Source organism: Saccopteryx bilineata, chromosome 4 (assembly GCF_036850765.1).
Source record: "Saccopteryx bilineata isolate mSacBil1 chromosome 4, mSacBil1_pri_phased_curated, whole genome shotgun sequence".
In the NCBI taxonomy this organism is placed as follows: Eukaryota; Metazoa; Chordata; class Mammalia; order Chiroptera; family Emballonuridae; genus Saccopteryx; species Saccopteryx bilineata.
This window is the reverse complement of record NC_089493.1, coordinates 10,954,405-10,971,552: the sequence shown is the minus strand read 5'-3', so window position 1 is coordinate 10,971,552 and position 17,148 is coordinate 10,954,405. Positions and strand designations below refer to the sequence as shown.

The following is a 17,148-nucleotide window of genomic DNA, read 5'->3' as shown; positions in this document are numbered from 1 at the left end:
CTTTGTATCTGCTTATCTCTCTTAGGAGAGCCTAGCTAGTCAGGTCCGCTCCCTCCAGGGAGCAGAGCTCGCTGCCGCGGGGCGCAGGGCTGGGCTGAGTGAGGCTGCTTCCGGGAGCCAAAGACATCGGAGTACACGGTGGGCCACATGGGGGAAATGGAAGCGGACAACCCCACATCTAGACGGTTTCCTTCACTTGCATCCTAGAAGGGATATATGCTGACTTGGAAAACAAACAAACATGTGACACACTTAAAAAATGTACCTCGTCTCTATCTGTTTAACTGCTCTTGGCTTGATGATCTTGATCAGTTCATGAACAGATTGTGTGTGTGTGTGTGTGGGGGGGAGGTGGGGTTATGCTAACCTTTGTGTGATTATCTCCCCCCAGCAGTAAAGAATGATACTGAAAGGAAGTTTTGCTACCAACAGCTTCCAGTAACTTTGAGGCTAATATACACCATTTTCCAGGTATATATTTTTGGAATATTTGAATTTTTGGCTTGGTAGCATTGCTATTTTAGATATCTCAGTGACCATATGGTTCTTTGCACAGGAAATGGCTAAGTTTGAAGAGCCAGACATTCTTTTTAATATGCTCAATTGCCTGAAGATTCTCTGTCTACACGGAGAGTGTTTATACGCTGCTAGAAAAGATCATCCTCAATTTTTAGCCTACATTCAGGACCATATGTTGATTGCAAGGTACATCTTCCTTCTTTTGTTTTTTTGTGTAAGGCTTTGGCTGTGAAAATTAAAGTTAGAATAAGACACTGTTACAACTGGTTTGGGTTATTTTTCTTAGCAAGATCAGTCTAATCAGCTATGGGCACTACTTTTATGTCTTTTATTTAGTTTAATTATTTAAGTACATCAACATGATTAATTATAGTTTTCTTTGCTAGATACTATAGAAATAGAAAAGGCAAAATAAAGATTGTTTTACACCCTTCTGTTGTTAGATGGCTTAAGAATATGGCATACTCTACAAAAATGTCAACAGGTGCTAAGTTACTATTCTCCCAGTATAGCTGAGTGAGGACTTAATTTCTTGTTTGAACTAGAACTGCTAATAGACATCTAAAAATCTCTCCATATATGACCTGAGAAGGTATTTTTAAAGGCTTGCCTTGGCATTCTGAGGAAAATAATAAAATATAGTCCTGGATTTACATAGTGTTTTTCTTCCTGAGAACCTTATAATAACTGTTACAATTTTCCTGGAAATAAGTCAGAAAAATATCATCCTTGTTTTATATGTAAGGCCACGAGGTGATTTAAAAAAGGAAAAGGTTAGTTCGGATTAAGTTGGTGACAAAACCACATTGAGACTCTCTTTGTCTTTACTCATTTTGTTCATTTACTTATTCATTCATTCATTCAAAAGTATTATTCAAATTGCTATACTTTTGAGAGTGAAGAGGGGATGCTCTTTATTATAACTGCAAACAGTAAGTATAGAGTAGACTAAGGTCTTGGGTAAACTAAGACACACAGTCACCTTATGTATATATGAGTTACTGTCAATGTGTGATGGATGACTATTTTGTAAAATCATAGTGAGGAGGTCGTTTCCAGATGATCAGAGAAGCCTCAGGAGCAGACACCGTTGTGATAATGATAGAATTTTGACAGGCGGAGATTGGAGATAGGCAGGCCATTTTGTAGAACACGGGAAGGCCAAGAGTAACCAGACGGCGGAGTTGGAAGAAGGGATGAGAAAGGAGTAGGCACGCTTCGGTGATCCTAGGGCTTTATTTTTGCTACATGGTGTGATTTCAGGGGGGTGATGGAAGATGAGGCTGGAGAAGTAGGTGGGGACCCACGTGTGAAGGGCCTTGAACAGAAGGACTTTATTTAATAATGTTTGGAGATCTGTGGAAGTTCTTTAAACAGTGAACAGTATCAGAGTTGTACCTTAACAGCATGAGTGTGGAGAAGAGAGAGATCCTTGGGAACCACCCGAAATTGAGGGGAGTGCAAAGACAGGGTGTGAGGGCCTAAGAGCTTTCTTCTAAAGAGCCTGTTAGGAAAGGAAGGGAAAGAGCATATATTTAGAGGAGGAAGGGTGTGGATGTGGAGGAGGTTAAGAAGAATGGACTGAACCTGTTTATGGTCAGTGAGAAAGGGTCAGAGGAAAAGGAGTAGTTGAGGGAGCCAGGTCCTGGAAGGCAAGAGTATTCACGCAAGATCGAAGGGTGGGTGGAAAAGAGGAGGATGCTCTTTCCTGTGAAAGGAGATACGTTTGAGGAAAAGAGAAAGGAAGTGTTAAGGGGAGCTCGTAGTAGGTGACTGGCACCTTAAGAATAGGAGGTGCTGCTGCATTCTCCTGAGGGGGAGGGGACAGTGTTTGGGTTGGGAGCTTGAAGGAACATGGAATGAAAAAAATAATGGAACAGCCCGCAGGAAGAAAGCAGTAAGGAGTCAACATGAAATAGCCAAAGCATTGTCAGCTTCGGGCCCAGCGGAAGTTAGCGAGTACCAGTTCGTGGTGGACACGTCAGTAGGGCCTCGTGATCCTTTGTCCTGGGTGCTTTCAGGAGGTGGGTGTGGTTGAGAGAAAGGTGGCAGCATCTACAAAGACCCTGTTTCCAATAAGGTCACATTCTGAGGTCTGGGTGGGTGTGGGGTTTTTTGGTGGGATGGGGCCAGTATTCACCCCGAGACAGAAGCATACTGTGGGAGAGTGAAGTCTAAAGAAGTCTTCTCATAGTAAAATGGGGCTTCTACAGGTGCAAGGGGCGGAGCTGGGGGAAGGGTGGACACGGCTGACCTGGATGTGGGGAAGAGTGACAGTGCCCTGAAGGGGTCGCTGTAACGGGTGAGACAAGCAACAAATGCAGATGAGAACAGGGAAGGAGCAGGGTCAGGGTTTAGGTAGAAGCACTGTTCATCCCAGGAGAGCGGAATGGGCTGACTTCTGCTGGTGAAGCCGCCTCCCTCCTATATGTATTTGTGACAGATGGACCATTGGTGCCATGGAATCTCTGCCTCAGCCTTTGGGTTACATGGCCAGATTTTTTCCTCAAAAACCATGATGGACAATGAGAGGATCTGGAGAGAGGAGACTCTTCTGTTCTCTCAAATAAAGCTGCTTCAGGGAACTGAGAAAGCCGTAGGGGGCTGGCTGAGCCCAGGGGTTTTTGTCACTGAGGGGGTGTCTTGCACTGCCCCTATGGTTTGCCTCCTGCTACTGAAGTGAAGGTTCCCTGAGGGCAGAGCTGTCTTCTTTTCCTTTTGCATTTGCTGTAGGGTCTGTTATGTACGAGCATCAGCATCCTCAGCCTTATGATGGCAATAATTGTGTTTTGGAATTAGTAGGTTTTGGAATACCTACTATGTGTCAAGCATTAAGCACTTAATACAACCAACAGTGGAAAGAAGTGGAAGTTCAGACAAGTTATGTTTACACTTGGTTACCCAGCTACTTCACGGCAGGGTTGGGATTAGATCCGTATTTGTCTGATTTCCACTACTTAGGTGAAGCATACATACAGTGTTTGAAAAATTCAAACTTTTCATCCTATAGGTCTGCTCTATCTTCTGAGGTACCAGCAACTTCAGTGACTTGTACCGCAATGTATTCTCTCTTTTTTTTTTTTTTTTTTTTACAGAGGCAGAGATAGACAGGGACAGACAGACAGGAACGGAGAGAGATGAGAAGCATCAATCATCAGTTTCTCGTTGTGCTTTGCGACTTCTTAGTTGTTCATTGATTGCTTTCTCACATGTGCCTTGACCCGCGGGCCTTCAGCAGACCGAGTAACCCCCTGCTGGAACCAGCGACCTTGGGTCTAAGCTGGTGAGCTCTTTGCTCAAACCAGATGAGCCCATGCTCAAGCTGGCGACCTTGGGGTCTCGAACCTGGGTCCTTCCGCATCCCAGTCCGACGCTCTATCCACTGCGCCACCACCTGGTCAGGCGCAATGTATTCTCTTTAAATGGAGATAACATGTCACTCCTTCCACCTTTTAGTGACACATTAGGAGTTTTTTTAAAGTCACACATAGTTTTGATTCTGGATTAACTCTAGAGCCAAATAGAAAACAAAATAAAATGATAAAAATAAACAAATAAAAAGCATATATATATTTTTTTTTCAGAGAGAGAGAGGGATAGACAGGGACAGACAGACAGGAACGGAGAGAGATGAGAACCATCAATTATTAGTTTTTCATTGCACGTTGCAACACCTTAGTTGTTCATTGATTGCTTTCTCATATGTGCCTTGACTGCGGCCTTCAGCAGACTGAGTAACCCTTTGCTGGAGCCAGCAACCTTGGGTTCAAGCTGGTGGGCTTTTTGCTCAAACCAGATGAGCCCGCGCTCAATCTGGCAACCTCGGGGTCTCGAACCTGGCTCCTCTGCATCCCAGTCCAATGCTCTATCCACTGCGTCACTGCCTGGTCAGGCAAAAAAAGCATATTTTAAATAAATGACTGAAAAATTCGAAACCAATAATATATTATTACTAAAAATAAATCTTCAGAATTATTCTGGTAGAAATTGATAGGCACTTAGTAAGCTTGCTAAGGTACATTTTTGACCAGTGGTTTCTACCAGAATAATTCTGAAGTTATGGTTTTTGTTTGTTTGTTTGTTTGTTTTGTATTTTTCTGAAGCTGGAAACCGGGAGGCAGTCAGACAGACTCCCGCATGCGCCCGACCGGGATCCACCCGGCATGCCCACCAGGGGGCGATGCTCTGCCCATCTGGGGCATCGCTATGTTGCAACCAGAGCCATTCTAGCACCTGAGGCAGAGGCCACAGAGCCATCCTCAGCGCCCGGGCCATCTTTGCTCCAATGGAGCCTTGGCTGCGGGAGGAGAAGAGAGAGACAGAGAGGAAGGAGAGGGGGAGGGGTGGAGAAGCAGATGGGCGCTTCTCCTGTGTGCCCTGGCTGGGAATCGAACCCGGGACTCCTGCATGCCAGGCCGACACTCTACCACTGAGCCAACTGGCCAGGGCCCTGAAGATATGTTTTAAGCATGACTAGTACGTGCAAGGTATTACTGGGGTTCTCTCTCTCTCTCTTTTCTCTCTCTCCCCTCTCCTCTCCTCTTTTTCTCATTCCCCAGCACTCAGCCTCATCCCATCTGTGTTGGCTTCTTCTCAGGAGGCTGTCCCTGTGAGAAGGAGGGATCTTTCTGCCCTAGAGTCCATATTGACACCTGAAAAAAGGACTCCAGCATCCCCACACCTCCGTTGTGTGTCCACCTGTAGACTAGTCACTCTGTTCACGGCATTGAAGCACTTCGATCAGCATGGGTTTGAGTTCACTCTTATAATAGGAAAAGGATGGGGGGCTTGATTGACAGCCTGCCCTTTGAAGAGGCTGTTCTTAATAGAAAAAGGGTTGTTTCTTGCTAGAATAATAAAAGGAAAAGGCTGCTGGGTGGGCAAAACCGACAAAATACCCCAGATGTGAAGTATAAGAAAAAAATATATAAATTCCTGTCACTTCATCATCTTAACATAACTGATATCAACCTTGTGTCCTATTTAATAGTCATTGTTCACTTATATACCGTAATTTAAAGCCTACAATTAAAAATTTTTATGTTAAAAATGTAACGTTAAGTGGTGTTTTTCCATGTTGCTACATAAAAGTGATTGCTTTTAAAAAAAACACTAACAGAACAGAACCTAGGAAAAGTTAATGAGAGGATTATAGTCTCATGGTTGAATGTAATTTCACTCACAGAAGCATTCTGACCAGCTACCTGTTAATTATACCTCTTATAAATTGAGATAATAGTGTTGTCTTTCTAGAAGGGTCATCGCGACTGTAACGGCTTTGCTTCCCCTTGGTTTCCAGCCTGTGGAGAGTCGTCAAGTCCGAGTTCTCCCAGCTGTCTTCACTGGCGGTCCCCCTCCTCCTCCATGCTTTGTCACTTCCTCATGGTGCTGACATCTTCTGGACAATCATCAATGGCAATTTCAACAGCAAAGACTGGAAGATGAGGTTTGAAGCAGGTAGCTCTGTATTAGCTAACCGTTCTCCCCGGATCTCAGTGTAGACCAGATGTCCAGTGACGAGACCTCTTTCTGGCCCTCCTCTCCCCTCCCTTCTCATCACTGAAGGGCATTGTCTAGCTTGCTGGTGTTCTTCGTTGGTTCTACCTAGCTAAGCTTCCTCGGTACCAGTATTCTGTAGCGGCCCTCCGGTAGGGTGACCCTGTCTAGTCTGCCGAGGATAGTCCCGGTTTGTGCCTGTCTTCCAGGTATATTTACTAACTCCACTCTTGTTTACTTTCAAACGGGTCCTGCCTCCAGTGATCAGTCATGTAGTCAACCAAATGGGTTACTTGTATCAGAATAACTGGGAATTTTGTTAAAAACACTGATTATCGGGACCCGTCTTAGGCCTACTGAATGAAAATCTCAGAAAATAAGGCCAGGAATCAACATTTTTAACATGTTCTCCAGGTAATTCAGTGGAGTTTGACAAGTGCTGCTGTTACACCCTTGGCACGAAGCATCAGGGATCAAGTCAGGGGCAGTGATGGGTACAGGGTCCCGGAGCTTAGCATGCCAGCTTCTCAGAGGAGGGTAGTAAGGAAGGAACGGGGAAGTGCCCTCTCAGCCTGCCATCTGCTGGCTTCACCGTCACTGCCCTCTGCCAGCACTTCCATTCCCCGGCAGCCGGCAGGGCTGGCATACCACAGTGTGCCTGTCACAGTGGTTCTGTGTCTCTCAGCCTCTCAGAGATTGGGCAAAGAAATGGAAGCTCCACCAGGTGAGTTAACTATTATACGTCAGAGTCCAGTTTCCTAATCTCTGGTCCCCTCAAGAGTTCTTGCTTTTTAATGTCCCATGATTTCCAGGGGCTGGTGTATGTATATGGCAGTACTTGATATTTTAAGCAATTAGATCAGAGTAAGCTTTTTTTTTTTTAAGCTAAAAACATGTATTGACAACATTTTATAGGCATTAAATATAAACACAGCAGCTGTTGCCAGATTAATCTGAGGAATCACAGCTCTGATTATGTTGTTTTTCTGCTTAAAAATTTGTCATGGGTTTTCAGTGTCTGGAGAGTAAAGTTCAGACTCCTCAAACGGACCTTCAGAGGCTCTCGTGGTGAAGCTGCACGTGTTTGCAGCATCTGTACCCACTCGCCTCCTTGCACTGCTGTGGCGCTCTCCGCAGAAACTCCCCTCCCTTCACTGCCACGCACTCTCCGCTCTGCCCCCCCCCCCGCCCGCCCACACCGTGGCCATTCTCTACAGAAACTCCCCTCCCTCCACTGCCACGCACTCTCCGCTCTGCCCCCCCTGCCCCCCCCCCCGCCCGCCCGCCCACACCGTGGCCATTCTCTACAGAAACTCCCCTCCCTCCACTGCCACGTGCTCTCTGCTCTGCCCCCCGCCCGCCCACACCGTGGCCATTATCTGTGGAAACTCCCCTCCCTCCACTGCCACGTGCTCTCTGCTCTGCCCCCCGCCCGCCCACACTGTGGTCATTCTCTGTGGAAACTCCCCTCCCTCCACTGCCTCACGCTCTCTGCAGGAAATTCCCCTTCCTCCACTGCCACACTCTCTCCACTGTGCCCCCCGCCCGCCCACACTGGCCATTCTCTATGGAAACTCCCCTCCCTCCCCTGCAACGCGCTCTCTGCTCTGCCCCCCCCCCCCCCGCCCGCCCACACTGTGGCCATTTTCTGCAGAAACTCCCCTCCCTTCACTGCCACGCGCTCTCCACTGTGCCCCCCCCCACTGTGGCCATTCTCTGCAGAAACTCCCCTCCCTCCACTGCCACGCGCTCTCCGCTCTGCCCCCCGCCCGCCCACACTGTGGCCAATCTCTGTGGAAACTCCCCTCCCTCCACTGCTACGCGCTCTCCACTGTGCCCCCCGCCCGCCCACACTGTGGCCATTCTCTATGGAAACTCCCCTCCCTCCACTGCCATGCGCTCTCCACTCCCCCGCCCGCCCACACTGTGGCCATTCTCTGTGGAAACTCCCCTCCCTCCACTGCCATGGTGCTCTCCACTCCGCCACCGGCTTTTCCCGCCCGCACTGTGGCTGTCCTTTGTCCTCAGCCGGAAACTTTCTAATTCTCTTCCCTCCAGGTGCCTGTCAGATGCCGCTCCCACTTGAGCCACCTTCACATGCCCCCACTGACCTCCACTTTCTCGGTTTCCTTGGTGGAAAGTCGTTTCTTTATCCTCTACTCTCCCATGGCATTTTATTCATACCTCATTAGCAGCATTTATAGCTTTTTAGATTACATTTTGGTTATAATTGTACCTGTCTTACCTTTTTTAGTCGACTTGACTTTGAAGTCAAGACCTGTGAGTGATTCCATGTTAGTCTGCTTGGGCAGCCATAGCAGAATACCATAGACTGGGTGGCTTAAACAATAGAAATTTATTTCTCACTGTACTGGAGGCTAGGAGTCCAAGGTCAAGGTGCCACCTAATTCAGTTCCTTGGTGAGGGCTCTCTTCCTGGCTGGTAAATGGTCACGCTCTTGCTGTGTCCTCACCTGGTGGAGATAGAGCTCAGGTGTTCCTTCTGCTTTTCATAAGGACGCAAATCCCATCATGGGGGCCCCACCCCCATCAAACCTCATCAAAACCTAATGACCTCTTCAGGCCACACCTCCAAATGCCATCACATTGGGGATTAGGGCTTCAACATGTAAAAATGTTTTGAGGGGGAACACAAACATTCAGTCCTGTGTAGTTCATTTCCCTTCTCCTCCCCTCTCTCCACAGTACCTGGTGGGGGTGTGAACCAGTGGGTTTATTGAATAAATGCTCTATCTGTGGGAGCAATAGAAAGAGTATAAGAAGCAGACTCCTGCTCTCAGAAGCTCCCAGTTCAATTGATAAGACCAAATACAAATGTGTGAGAGGTTAAGAAACTATAAAGGTGTAAATATAATTCAAGATCACAAAGATGATATGCCACATGGCCGTCTGTGAACACTCAACTGACATAGCTGAATGCGAGAGTTCATGGGACGGAAAGACCATTCTAGGAAGTCACAGTAGACGTCACAGAACATGTAGAATTTCAGCAGCAGATACTTTTAAGGATGGTAGAGTGCCCATTAGCAGAAAAGAATAGAAAGCTTAGAAATATTCTAAGCTGCTGGAACAGCTTAAGCAAAGTACTGAAACATCTTTGTTCACATGGAACTGTATTGCTTCACCATCTACTACACCTATGTTTTAAGAGCGGCTAGAATCATTTAACATACAGATACAGAATAATTAGAAACCCGTCAAGTAAGGGAGCATTTATTTCATGGAAGAAATATGCTCTGTAGCCCCAGGAGGACTGGTTGTCATCTCCCATCATGGCATACCGAGAGTGGAGTAGAGGGCCACAGTCTAGAGCCGGACTGGTGGGCACCTCCCACCTCCCTGCATTGTCTGCGAGACCTCTACGGAATGGACAAAGAAATGAGCACAGAGGCATTTGGAATAGTTTGAAATACAGCCAGAACTTAAAGGGGAAGACCGTTAAAAAGAAGGCAACCCAGAGCAAGGCTGCCTGGCAGAAAAACACAGCCCTGAGTAGAAATGGTCTTTACTGCACGCATAAAACGGAACAGTCATGAAGGTGGCCATAGCATTTCCTTTTGGTATTGAGTATCGGTGTTTGGGGGGCCCAGAGTTACCCTTCTCTCTCTAGGTTCAGGGCCGTGACTATCTGTATAAATATAAATGCCTTTTTTTTTTTTTTTGTCCTCTGCCTTTCACATTGCAGTGGAAAAAGTGGCTGTAATTTGCAGATTTCTGGATATTCACTCAGTGACCAAAAACCACCTGCTGAAGTACTCCCTGGCACATGCCTTCTGCTGCTTTCTGACGGCTGTGGAGGACGTCAACCCAGCAGTGGCTACCAGGGCGGGTCTCCTGCTCGACACCATCAAGAGGCCAGCACTGCAGGTGATGTCCCTCCGTGTGTGTTATCTGCTCCGCTCCACTAAACCATTGACTTACTCGTCACATACGTGCATCTGATACTGATGAAGATGATAACAGTGGAAATTTTTAAATAGGCAAAAACATCCCAGGACCACAGCTTATTAACAGACTTCTTGTTTTTTATTCGTCGATACTTTCCTTTTAGTCTTTGTTCGTGTGCTGAATCACTTCTGACAGATGTAATTATTGTGTAACTTTTTTGGTGGCAGATTATTAAATTAGGTTTGTTTATTGTATACCATCTAGCTGGCTTCCTGGCTAAAAGCCCTTTTATCAGAGGCTAGATGCCAAGAGAAATCAAATAAATTATAATATAAATCAAAACCAATCATGACAGGGTAAATATGCTACCAAATGCAACGGTACAAATTAATGCCAAAGTAACATGAAATATGGGAACTGGGGAGAGTTGTATATTTATCTTATTTGGCACCTGTATTTTATAGTTGAAGAAACCAAGTCTCAGAAAGATAATGTCCTTCTCTATGTCCTTGTTAAAGGACACAGAGTGAATTGTGGGAGAACCAAGACTAGAACCTTCAAAGTCCTAATCTATTTTTCCACATTGGCAATGATTCATTATTATATTGCTATTATTAACTATTGATAATGGCAAGAGCTAACATTTATCAACTAGGTATTGTGTTTCCAGGGCAGTGAATTGAAGTATCCCATCATAAATGATCTCGTTTAATCCCTACAATAACCTTTTGTGTGTTCCCATTTTACAAGTAGAGAAGTAGAGGGTTAGAAAGGTTGAGTAATTTCAGAGTCACATGGCTAGTAAGCAATTGGTAGAGCAAACTCAGGTCTGACTCATAATAAAGTCATGTTCTTGACTCTGTGTGTGGTGTGTGTACACTGCCTCTCAATCAGTGTTAGTGTTCTTTTTGTCAAAAAGGCTAATCTGAAAAATTCTAGGGTTATGCGACCTGTGGATGCACGCCCTTCCTTGTAAAAACTTTCAGTTCTTTGGGTAGTTCTTCTCTGTCGGTCTTTTTTTTTGTACTTTTCGGAAGCTGGAAACGGGGAGGCAGTCAGACAGACTCCCGCATGTGCCCGACCGGGATCCACCCAGCATGCCTACCAGGGGCGATGCTCTGCCCATCTTGGGGCGTCGCTCTGCCGCAATCAGAGCCATTCTAACGCCTGAGGCAGAGGCCACAGAGCCATCCTCAGCACCCCAGCAAACTTTGCTCCAATGGAGCCTTGGCTGCAGGAGGGGAAGAGAGAGAGACAGAGAGGAAGGAGAGGGGGAAGGGTGGAGAAGCAGATGGGCGCTTCTCCTGTGTGCCCTGGTCGGGAATCGAACCCGGATTCCTGCATGCCAGGCTGACGCTCTACCACTGAGCCAATCAGCCAGGGCCATTCTCTGTCGGTCTTAATAAGACTAGGTGGCTGTATGTTCTTCCCTCGCTCAGGGCCTGAAACATGAGGCACTCATAAGATGAGAGTTGAATGAATTAATAAGATGGTTGGATGAATCCACAGTATTTTTAAAAAGGGAGTGATAGACTCATATACCAGAGAAATAGAGGCTCAATCCATTCCATCTCTGATTTTTTAAGATTTTGTGCTTCACTCACTTTTCAAGAAGATGACTTTATTTTCTTTCAGAATTACTAAAAGAATTCTCAAATCTAAATTTCATTTAGAAATTTTAACTCTAAACTTTAGAAGTTAGCATTGAAAGGCAATTGAAGACCATCTGTTTTTTTTGGTGTAGTTTAAAATGTAGCATTGAAAGTATGTTTTCTCTTATAGGAACTACAGACGATAAAAAAGAAACATTGATTTGAGAGTATTTGAATAAAAAAATTAATAACATATTTAATTGAGATCTCTGAGTCAAAATTCAAAAGTTATTCTACAATTAGGAGAAGCTTCCCTTTTGTATATTTTCTACCAACATTTGCAATAGAAAACATTTTAATTGGTTCTTTCTACATTATACATATAGATGGAGGAGTTTGCCTTCTTTTACCGATTTTGCTTAGTGTGTTTGCTTTGAAGCAACTTAGATGTTTCCATCTGACTTTCCTTTGTTTTCCTTCTTCTTTTTCCCCAGGGTCTGTGTCTTTGTCTTGACTTCCAGTTTGACACTGTAGTTAAAGATCGACCCACAATATTGAGCAAGCTTTTACTCTTGCATTTTCTTAAGCAAGATATTCCTGCATTGAGCTGGGAGTTCTTTGTCAATAGATTCGAGACGCTTTCCTTGGAAGCTCAGCTGCATTTGGATTGTAATAAAGAATTTCCTTTTCCTACAAGTAAGCAAAACAAAGAACTTGCTTTAAGAGTCGCAGCTCCTATGCTTGCACTTGTTAGATAATCAGGAGACGCTCGCATGTACATAGTTCAATTTCCCATTATGGAGTGTGCCTTGACCTCATGGGCTCAGTTCATCAAATGTTTGTTGAATATCTACTGTAGTAATCTGCAGATGAACTATTTTCTGGCATCATAATTCTCATTTCTTTGAGGACCTGTGAGATCCATTTGTGACTGTGTGTTCCTTAAATATTATTCAGTCATACTTGTAATGCTTGTGAGCAAGTTTGGGAAATATATTTGCACCCTGCATACTTATTAATCCGTTTCCTACAGCTCTAAATAGATGAGGAAAAGACTTTTGTTACTCAACTAGTTAACCAGTAATAATAAAATTAGGTAAGTTAATTTTATTTAGGTGATAGTCACGATAGGCAATAGTCATGACTTTTTATTTTTTATTTTTTTTTATTTTTCCGAAGCTGGAAACGGGGAGAGACAGACAGACTCCCGCATGTGCCCGACCGGGATCCACCCCGCACGCCCACCAGGGGCGAAGCTCTGCCCCTCTGGGGCATCGCTCTGTTGCGACCAGAGCCACTCTAGCGCCTGGGGCAGAGGCCAAGGAGCCATCCCCAGCGCCTGGGCTATCTTTGCTCCAATGAAGCCTTGGCTGTGGGAGGGGAAGAGAGAGACAGAGAGGAAGGAGAGGGGGAGAGGTGGAGAAGCAGATGGGCGCTTCTCCTGTGTGCCCTGGCCGGGAATCGAACCCGGGACTTCTGCACGCCAGGCCGACGCTCTACCACTGAGCCAACCAGCCAGGGCAGTCATGACATTTAATATAAGACTTTTCATCAAGAGAGGAGGGTGAAGGGGCCACCTCTTCGTGAAAGACGGTTCTTAATACTGAAAATACACGCACGCAGGTGGTCGGTCTCAGGCTAGCTGCATCACATAGCCAGTCGAGGAAAATGATAACCTCTCCTTCCTTTTGCGAAGCTATCACCGCTGTAAGGACCAACGTGGCCAACCTCAGCGATGCCGCCCTGTGGAAGATCAAGAGGGCTCGCTTTGCCAGGAACCGCCAGAAGAGTGTGCGCTCCCTGAGGGACAGCGTGAAGGGGCCAGTGGAGTCCAAGAGGGCGCTCTCCCTCCCCGAGACCCTAACCTCCAAACTTCGTTGAGTATCTTCTTTCATCCTTCTTTTGAGTCTGTTTGATGTCTTCCTGAGGCCGACTTGTCCTGTTGAAAGTTCACAGAGAGTTGTGTATTTAGCAAACAGCTCAGTCACCAGGTTTGGCCTTTGGATTCCCTAGAGGGTCACCCCAGGGGTGTTAGTGCCCTGGGTGGCTTTTTCCAGTTTTGGGGGGAAGCAAAGCCTTGGTGCAGCAGTAGATTGTGTTGAAATGTGAAAGGCAGCAAGTCCATTGATGCTTGGCGTGAAAGGAGACGCATTTGCTCCTAAGTCCTCAAACGTGAAGCTTTGCACCAGCCTAGTGAGCTAGGAGCTTCCAGATTGGACAAGACTTTGGCATTTTCATTTAGTGCATGAGAGAGGCAGCCCAGCCAGCTCCCAGACAAACCAATAATAATGGTTGCTCCTGAGAAAGACAGATCAGACCCAGAGGCTGAATTTCTGCTTAACTTCACCAGATAAAATAAAAACAAGCTTCATGCCAGCTTTAAAAAAAAAAAAAAGACCATATATACGTACTTGCTTTCTAAAGGTCTTTCTTGGTATTACACTTTTAAAGAGAATAATATTTTTCTTAAATCACCAAATCACTAGGTGAACTCGAATGCTTAGCAATGACTTATGAGTGAAAAATAATTAAAAATGCATAACTAAATCATCATATTAGTGAATGGACATATTTAAATATATTAGTAACTTATAAAATTCTTTAAATGATTTAATTTTTAACTGCTGTGAAGTTAATAAAAATAACACCATCGGCCATATTTCTTATTCTGATAGAAGCTGAAAAGTTTGCTTTTTTCATTGGCATTTATTAGCTGACGGCTTTATGTAACGTAACCATTTCTAATCATAAATATGATTTGATTTTATTTATTGCATTTTTCTCTATTTTTTGACAAACCAAGGAAATGTGGGATTTTGAACTTTGAAAGACTCCTTTAAGCCCTTTAAGCAATCAATAATCCAGCTTTTCAGAGAGCAACGATGCTAACAGGTGCCCATCGGAGAACATCCTGTAGGAAAGTGAGGCCCAAGTGACGCTGAGTCAGATCCTAGAATCCAAGACCCAGACCGAATAGATGACCATCTCTGTCAGAATTCCCTTGCTCTCTTAGGATCTCACTGATCAGTCTGGGATAGAAAGATTGTTACTTGTTATTTCTTGTTTATTGATTCACGTGACAATTTTGAAGATTAAGAATTTAAGTAACGTTGACAGATGGTCCTGAGATTCAAATAAAACCAGAAAAACTTTGGTGATGGAAACATCTTTCATGTAATGCTAATGACCAGTAAGAAAACTAAACTTGCCCCTACTCTCCGAGGCAGTTAGCACTGAGTATCTTTTCTAGGCGCCAGTTGTTTTTTTAATGCTTATTTAAATAGAGTTGTTGTTGATTTTTAAGCTGTGAGGTTGACCAGGCAAGAGCAGTCTGCTCCAGCTCTCGGTGGGACGCCTGAACAGACGCCAGGTGGGTACTTCTGACGTGAGGGGCTGTGTGCAACTGTCTATCACAGGTGGACAAGGTCAAGATTGCAGTGTTTCTAACTGGACCCAAGTGGCCTATTTAGGATTTGCAGGCTCAGAGAGTCTTACCACAGATGCTCAAGCATTTGAGCCCCTGACCCAGAGATTCTTTTTATTTTAGTATTGGCAGATGACTTTTGATCCTGTTTACTTTTGGTCCAGTGAGAAGCATCATGTGATCCGAGTGTGCACTTTTCCCAGAGAGCCAACATGACTAGAACTCTACCTAGTTGTATATTTGTATGTGTCCTTTACACATAGAAATATGATGTTCATATCTATCTATCTGCTATCGGAAAAACATACATTTCATTTGCATTTTAAAAGGTGATACATTTGAACCACCCTCATTCACTCATCCCCTTAGCCATTCCTGATTCTTTGCAACTCTGCCTGCATTTCTGTCTCTCAGGAAAAGAATTTCTAGTTGTTTGGAGGACCGTGGGGTCATATTCAGCTTGGTACAGTGTTACTGCCATGTGATGTTCCATGGTGACAGGTTACAGTTTATCATGAAGTATTCCAAGGTTGAAGGGACACCAGTAAGACTCTTGCAGACTGAATGTTGTTCACACAAAGGATGCCATGACTCGCTGGGAACTATGAAGGTCCCAAATACCTGCTGATGTGTCAGAAATAAACTTGGTAACTGCCACCTGTGTGCTGTGCTAGGGAACATTTGGTTTTCCTATTATTATTTTCTAAGAACAGTTTTAAGATAAACATTTTAGAATGGGCTTGGAGAAAAATTTTAAGTAAGGAGACTTTGAAGACTGTGTGTCATGTGTCTAATGTCAGATGACACTAGGAAATGAAGCAGTTAGGGGCAGCACAGGGGGAGAGAGTGAGAGCCCCCAGATTATGACTGCGGACGGCAGATGTTGGCCAGAGTGTATTCTCTCTTTTAAAGTTGATGAGAAAAAGGGGGCTAGCACGCACTTGTCAGAGTCTCTCTACCTTATTTTGCACATCCCCTGTGCCTCAACTGTGCTGAGATGAAAGAAAGAATAAAAATAAGAACTGCTGGTCCTGAGCTCATGGCAAATGTGAAATCCACCCAGTTCCCCTTCAGTGAGGTCTTTCTGAGATTGGTCTGAAGCAGCTTCACAAACTATTTGACCCCATCTTTTCTATTTGTCTTAAGGCTTAGTTGAAAGCTACTCTAATTATTATCACCTGTCATAACAGTCCAGCCTCTCACATCTTCCTGGGAAAGTGTGTATATGTGTTTCTTGACATTAACAAAAGCCTTCAGGCACCTAATTATCCCATCACAAGTGACCAGATGGAAAAGAACAGCATTGTACATATTAAATATAAAGATAATATACATGACACCACCCATAAGCAAAACTTGCTTAGATTTGGAAACGTATGAATGGCTTATAAGACAAATTCAAACTAGTTTTTCATTTCTGTATTATTATTTACTGGACATTGGATGTTTTAACTTAGAAGCAAAGACATCCAGGATGATGAGAAGACTACAGGATGGTTTAAATGGAAACTGAAGAACCTGTTACTTGAGTCGATCTGTGTCCGGTGCGGGCAATAAGCTCCTCTGGGCAAGGCTGCAAGTGAAGCAGATGCCTTTTAATTATGCCGCCAGATTTAAGTTTAATTGTTGTTTAAGGCTGAACTTTTTGGCACCGGACTTATAATTTTTGGCTCTCTGATCTTAGTGCACACAGCAGGTTTTGAAATGGAGATATGCTTGTACAGACGGTGTACTCTGGAGCCGCATTCCTCTGGACATTTCTGAGTCAAATCAAAGCCCCTGTAGATCTGTATAGAATTTATAGGACGCTGGAGCTGAAACATTAGGAATAGGTTAATGTTCTCATTTTACAGAAGAGGAAACAGGTTCTCAGAAAGGAGCAAGTCCCCCATGTTTGTTGGTGACAAACAGATGTCTTGCGAGGCGTGTGTGGTAAATGCCAGTAGGAGCCCCACACCTTTATTTAATCCCAGCTGATGAAATGTGCACTTTCACCTGCTAATCTGAAACTGGTATAATGATAATTAGCTATAAAGCCTATTTTCAACAATGCAGTGATGACCAGGAATTCTTTGTCTTTGGTAATTCAGAACATCTCTTGAGTATTGAATATAATGCAGCAGTTATGGTATTTCACAACAGCATAATACTGAACAAACAATACCCACACTAGGTGACCGCAGGGAGCTTAATTATACCTTGTTCTTCA

The 17,148-nt window shown here is 44.6% G+C and overlaps 1 protein-coding gene across 4 annotated transcripts in view; it reads left to right on the top strand.

The window, feature by feature from the left end:
- The window catches only part of UNC79 (unc-79 homolog, NALCN channel complex subunit), a 246,226-nt gene that overhangs the window by 144,769 nt on the left and 84,309 nt on the right, over nt 1-17,148 (top strand). For 2 of the 4 annotated variants that reach the window (XM_066276136.1, XM_066276134.1), the window contains 7 exons: nt 392-471; nt 557-705; nt 5,819-5,976; nt 9,721-9,902; nt 12,010-12,211; nt 13,212-13,391; nt 14,820-14,885. In XM_066276136.1, coding sequence (XP_066132233.1) covers nt 392-471; nt 557-705; nt 5,819-5,976; nt 9,721-9,902; nt 12,010-12,211; nt 13,212-13,391; nt 14,820-14,885 — 1,017 coding nt within the window. The remainder of the gene's footprint in view (nt 1-391; nt 472-556; nt 706-5,818; nt 5,977-9,720; nt 9,903-12,009; nt 12,212-13,211; nt 13,392-14,819; nt 14,886-17,148) is intronic. The other 2 variants (XM_066276137.1, XM_066276135.1) reach the window with 2 other exon arrangements.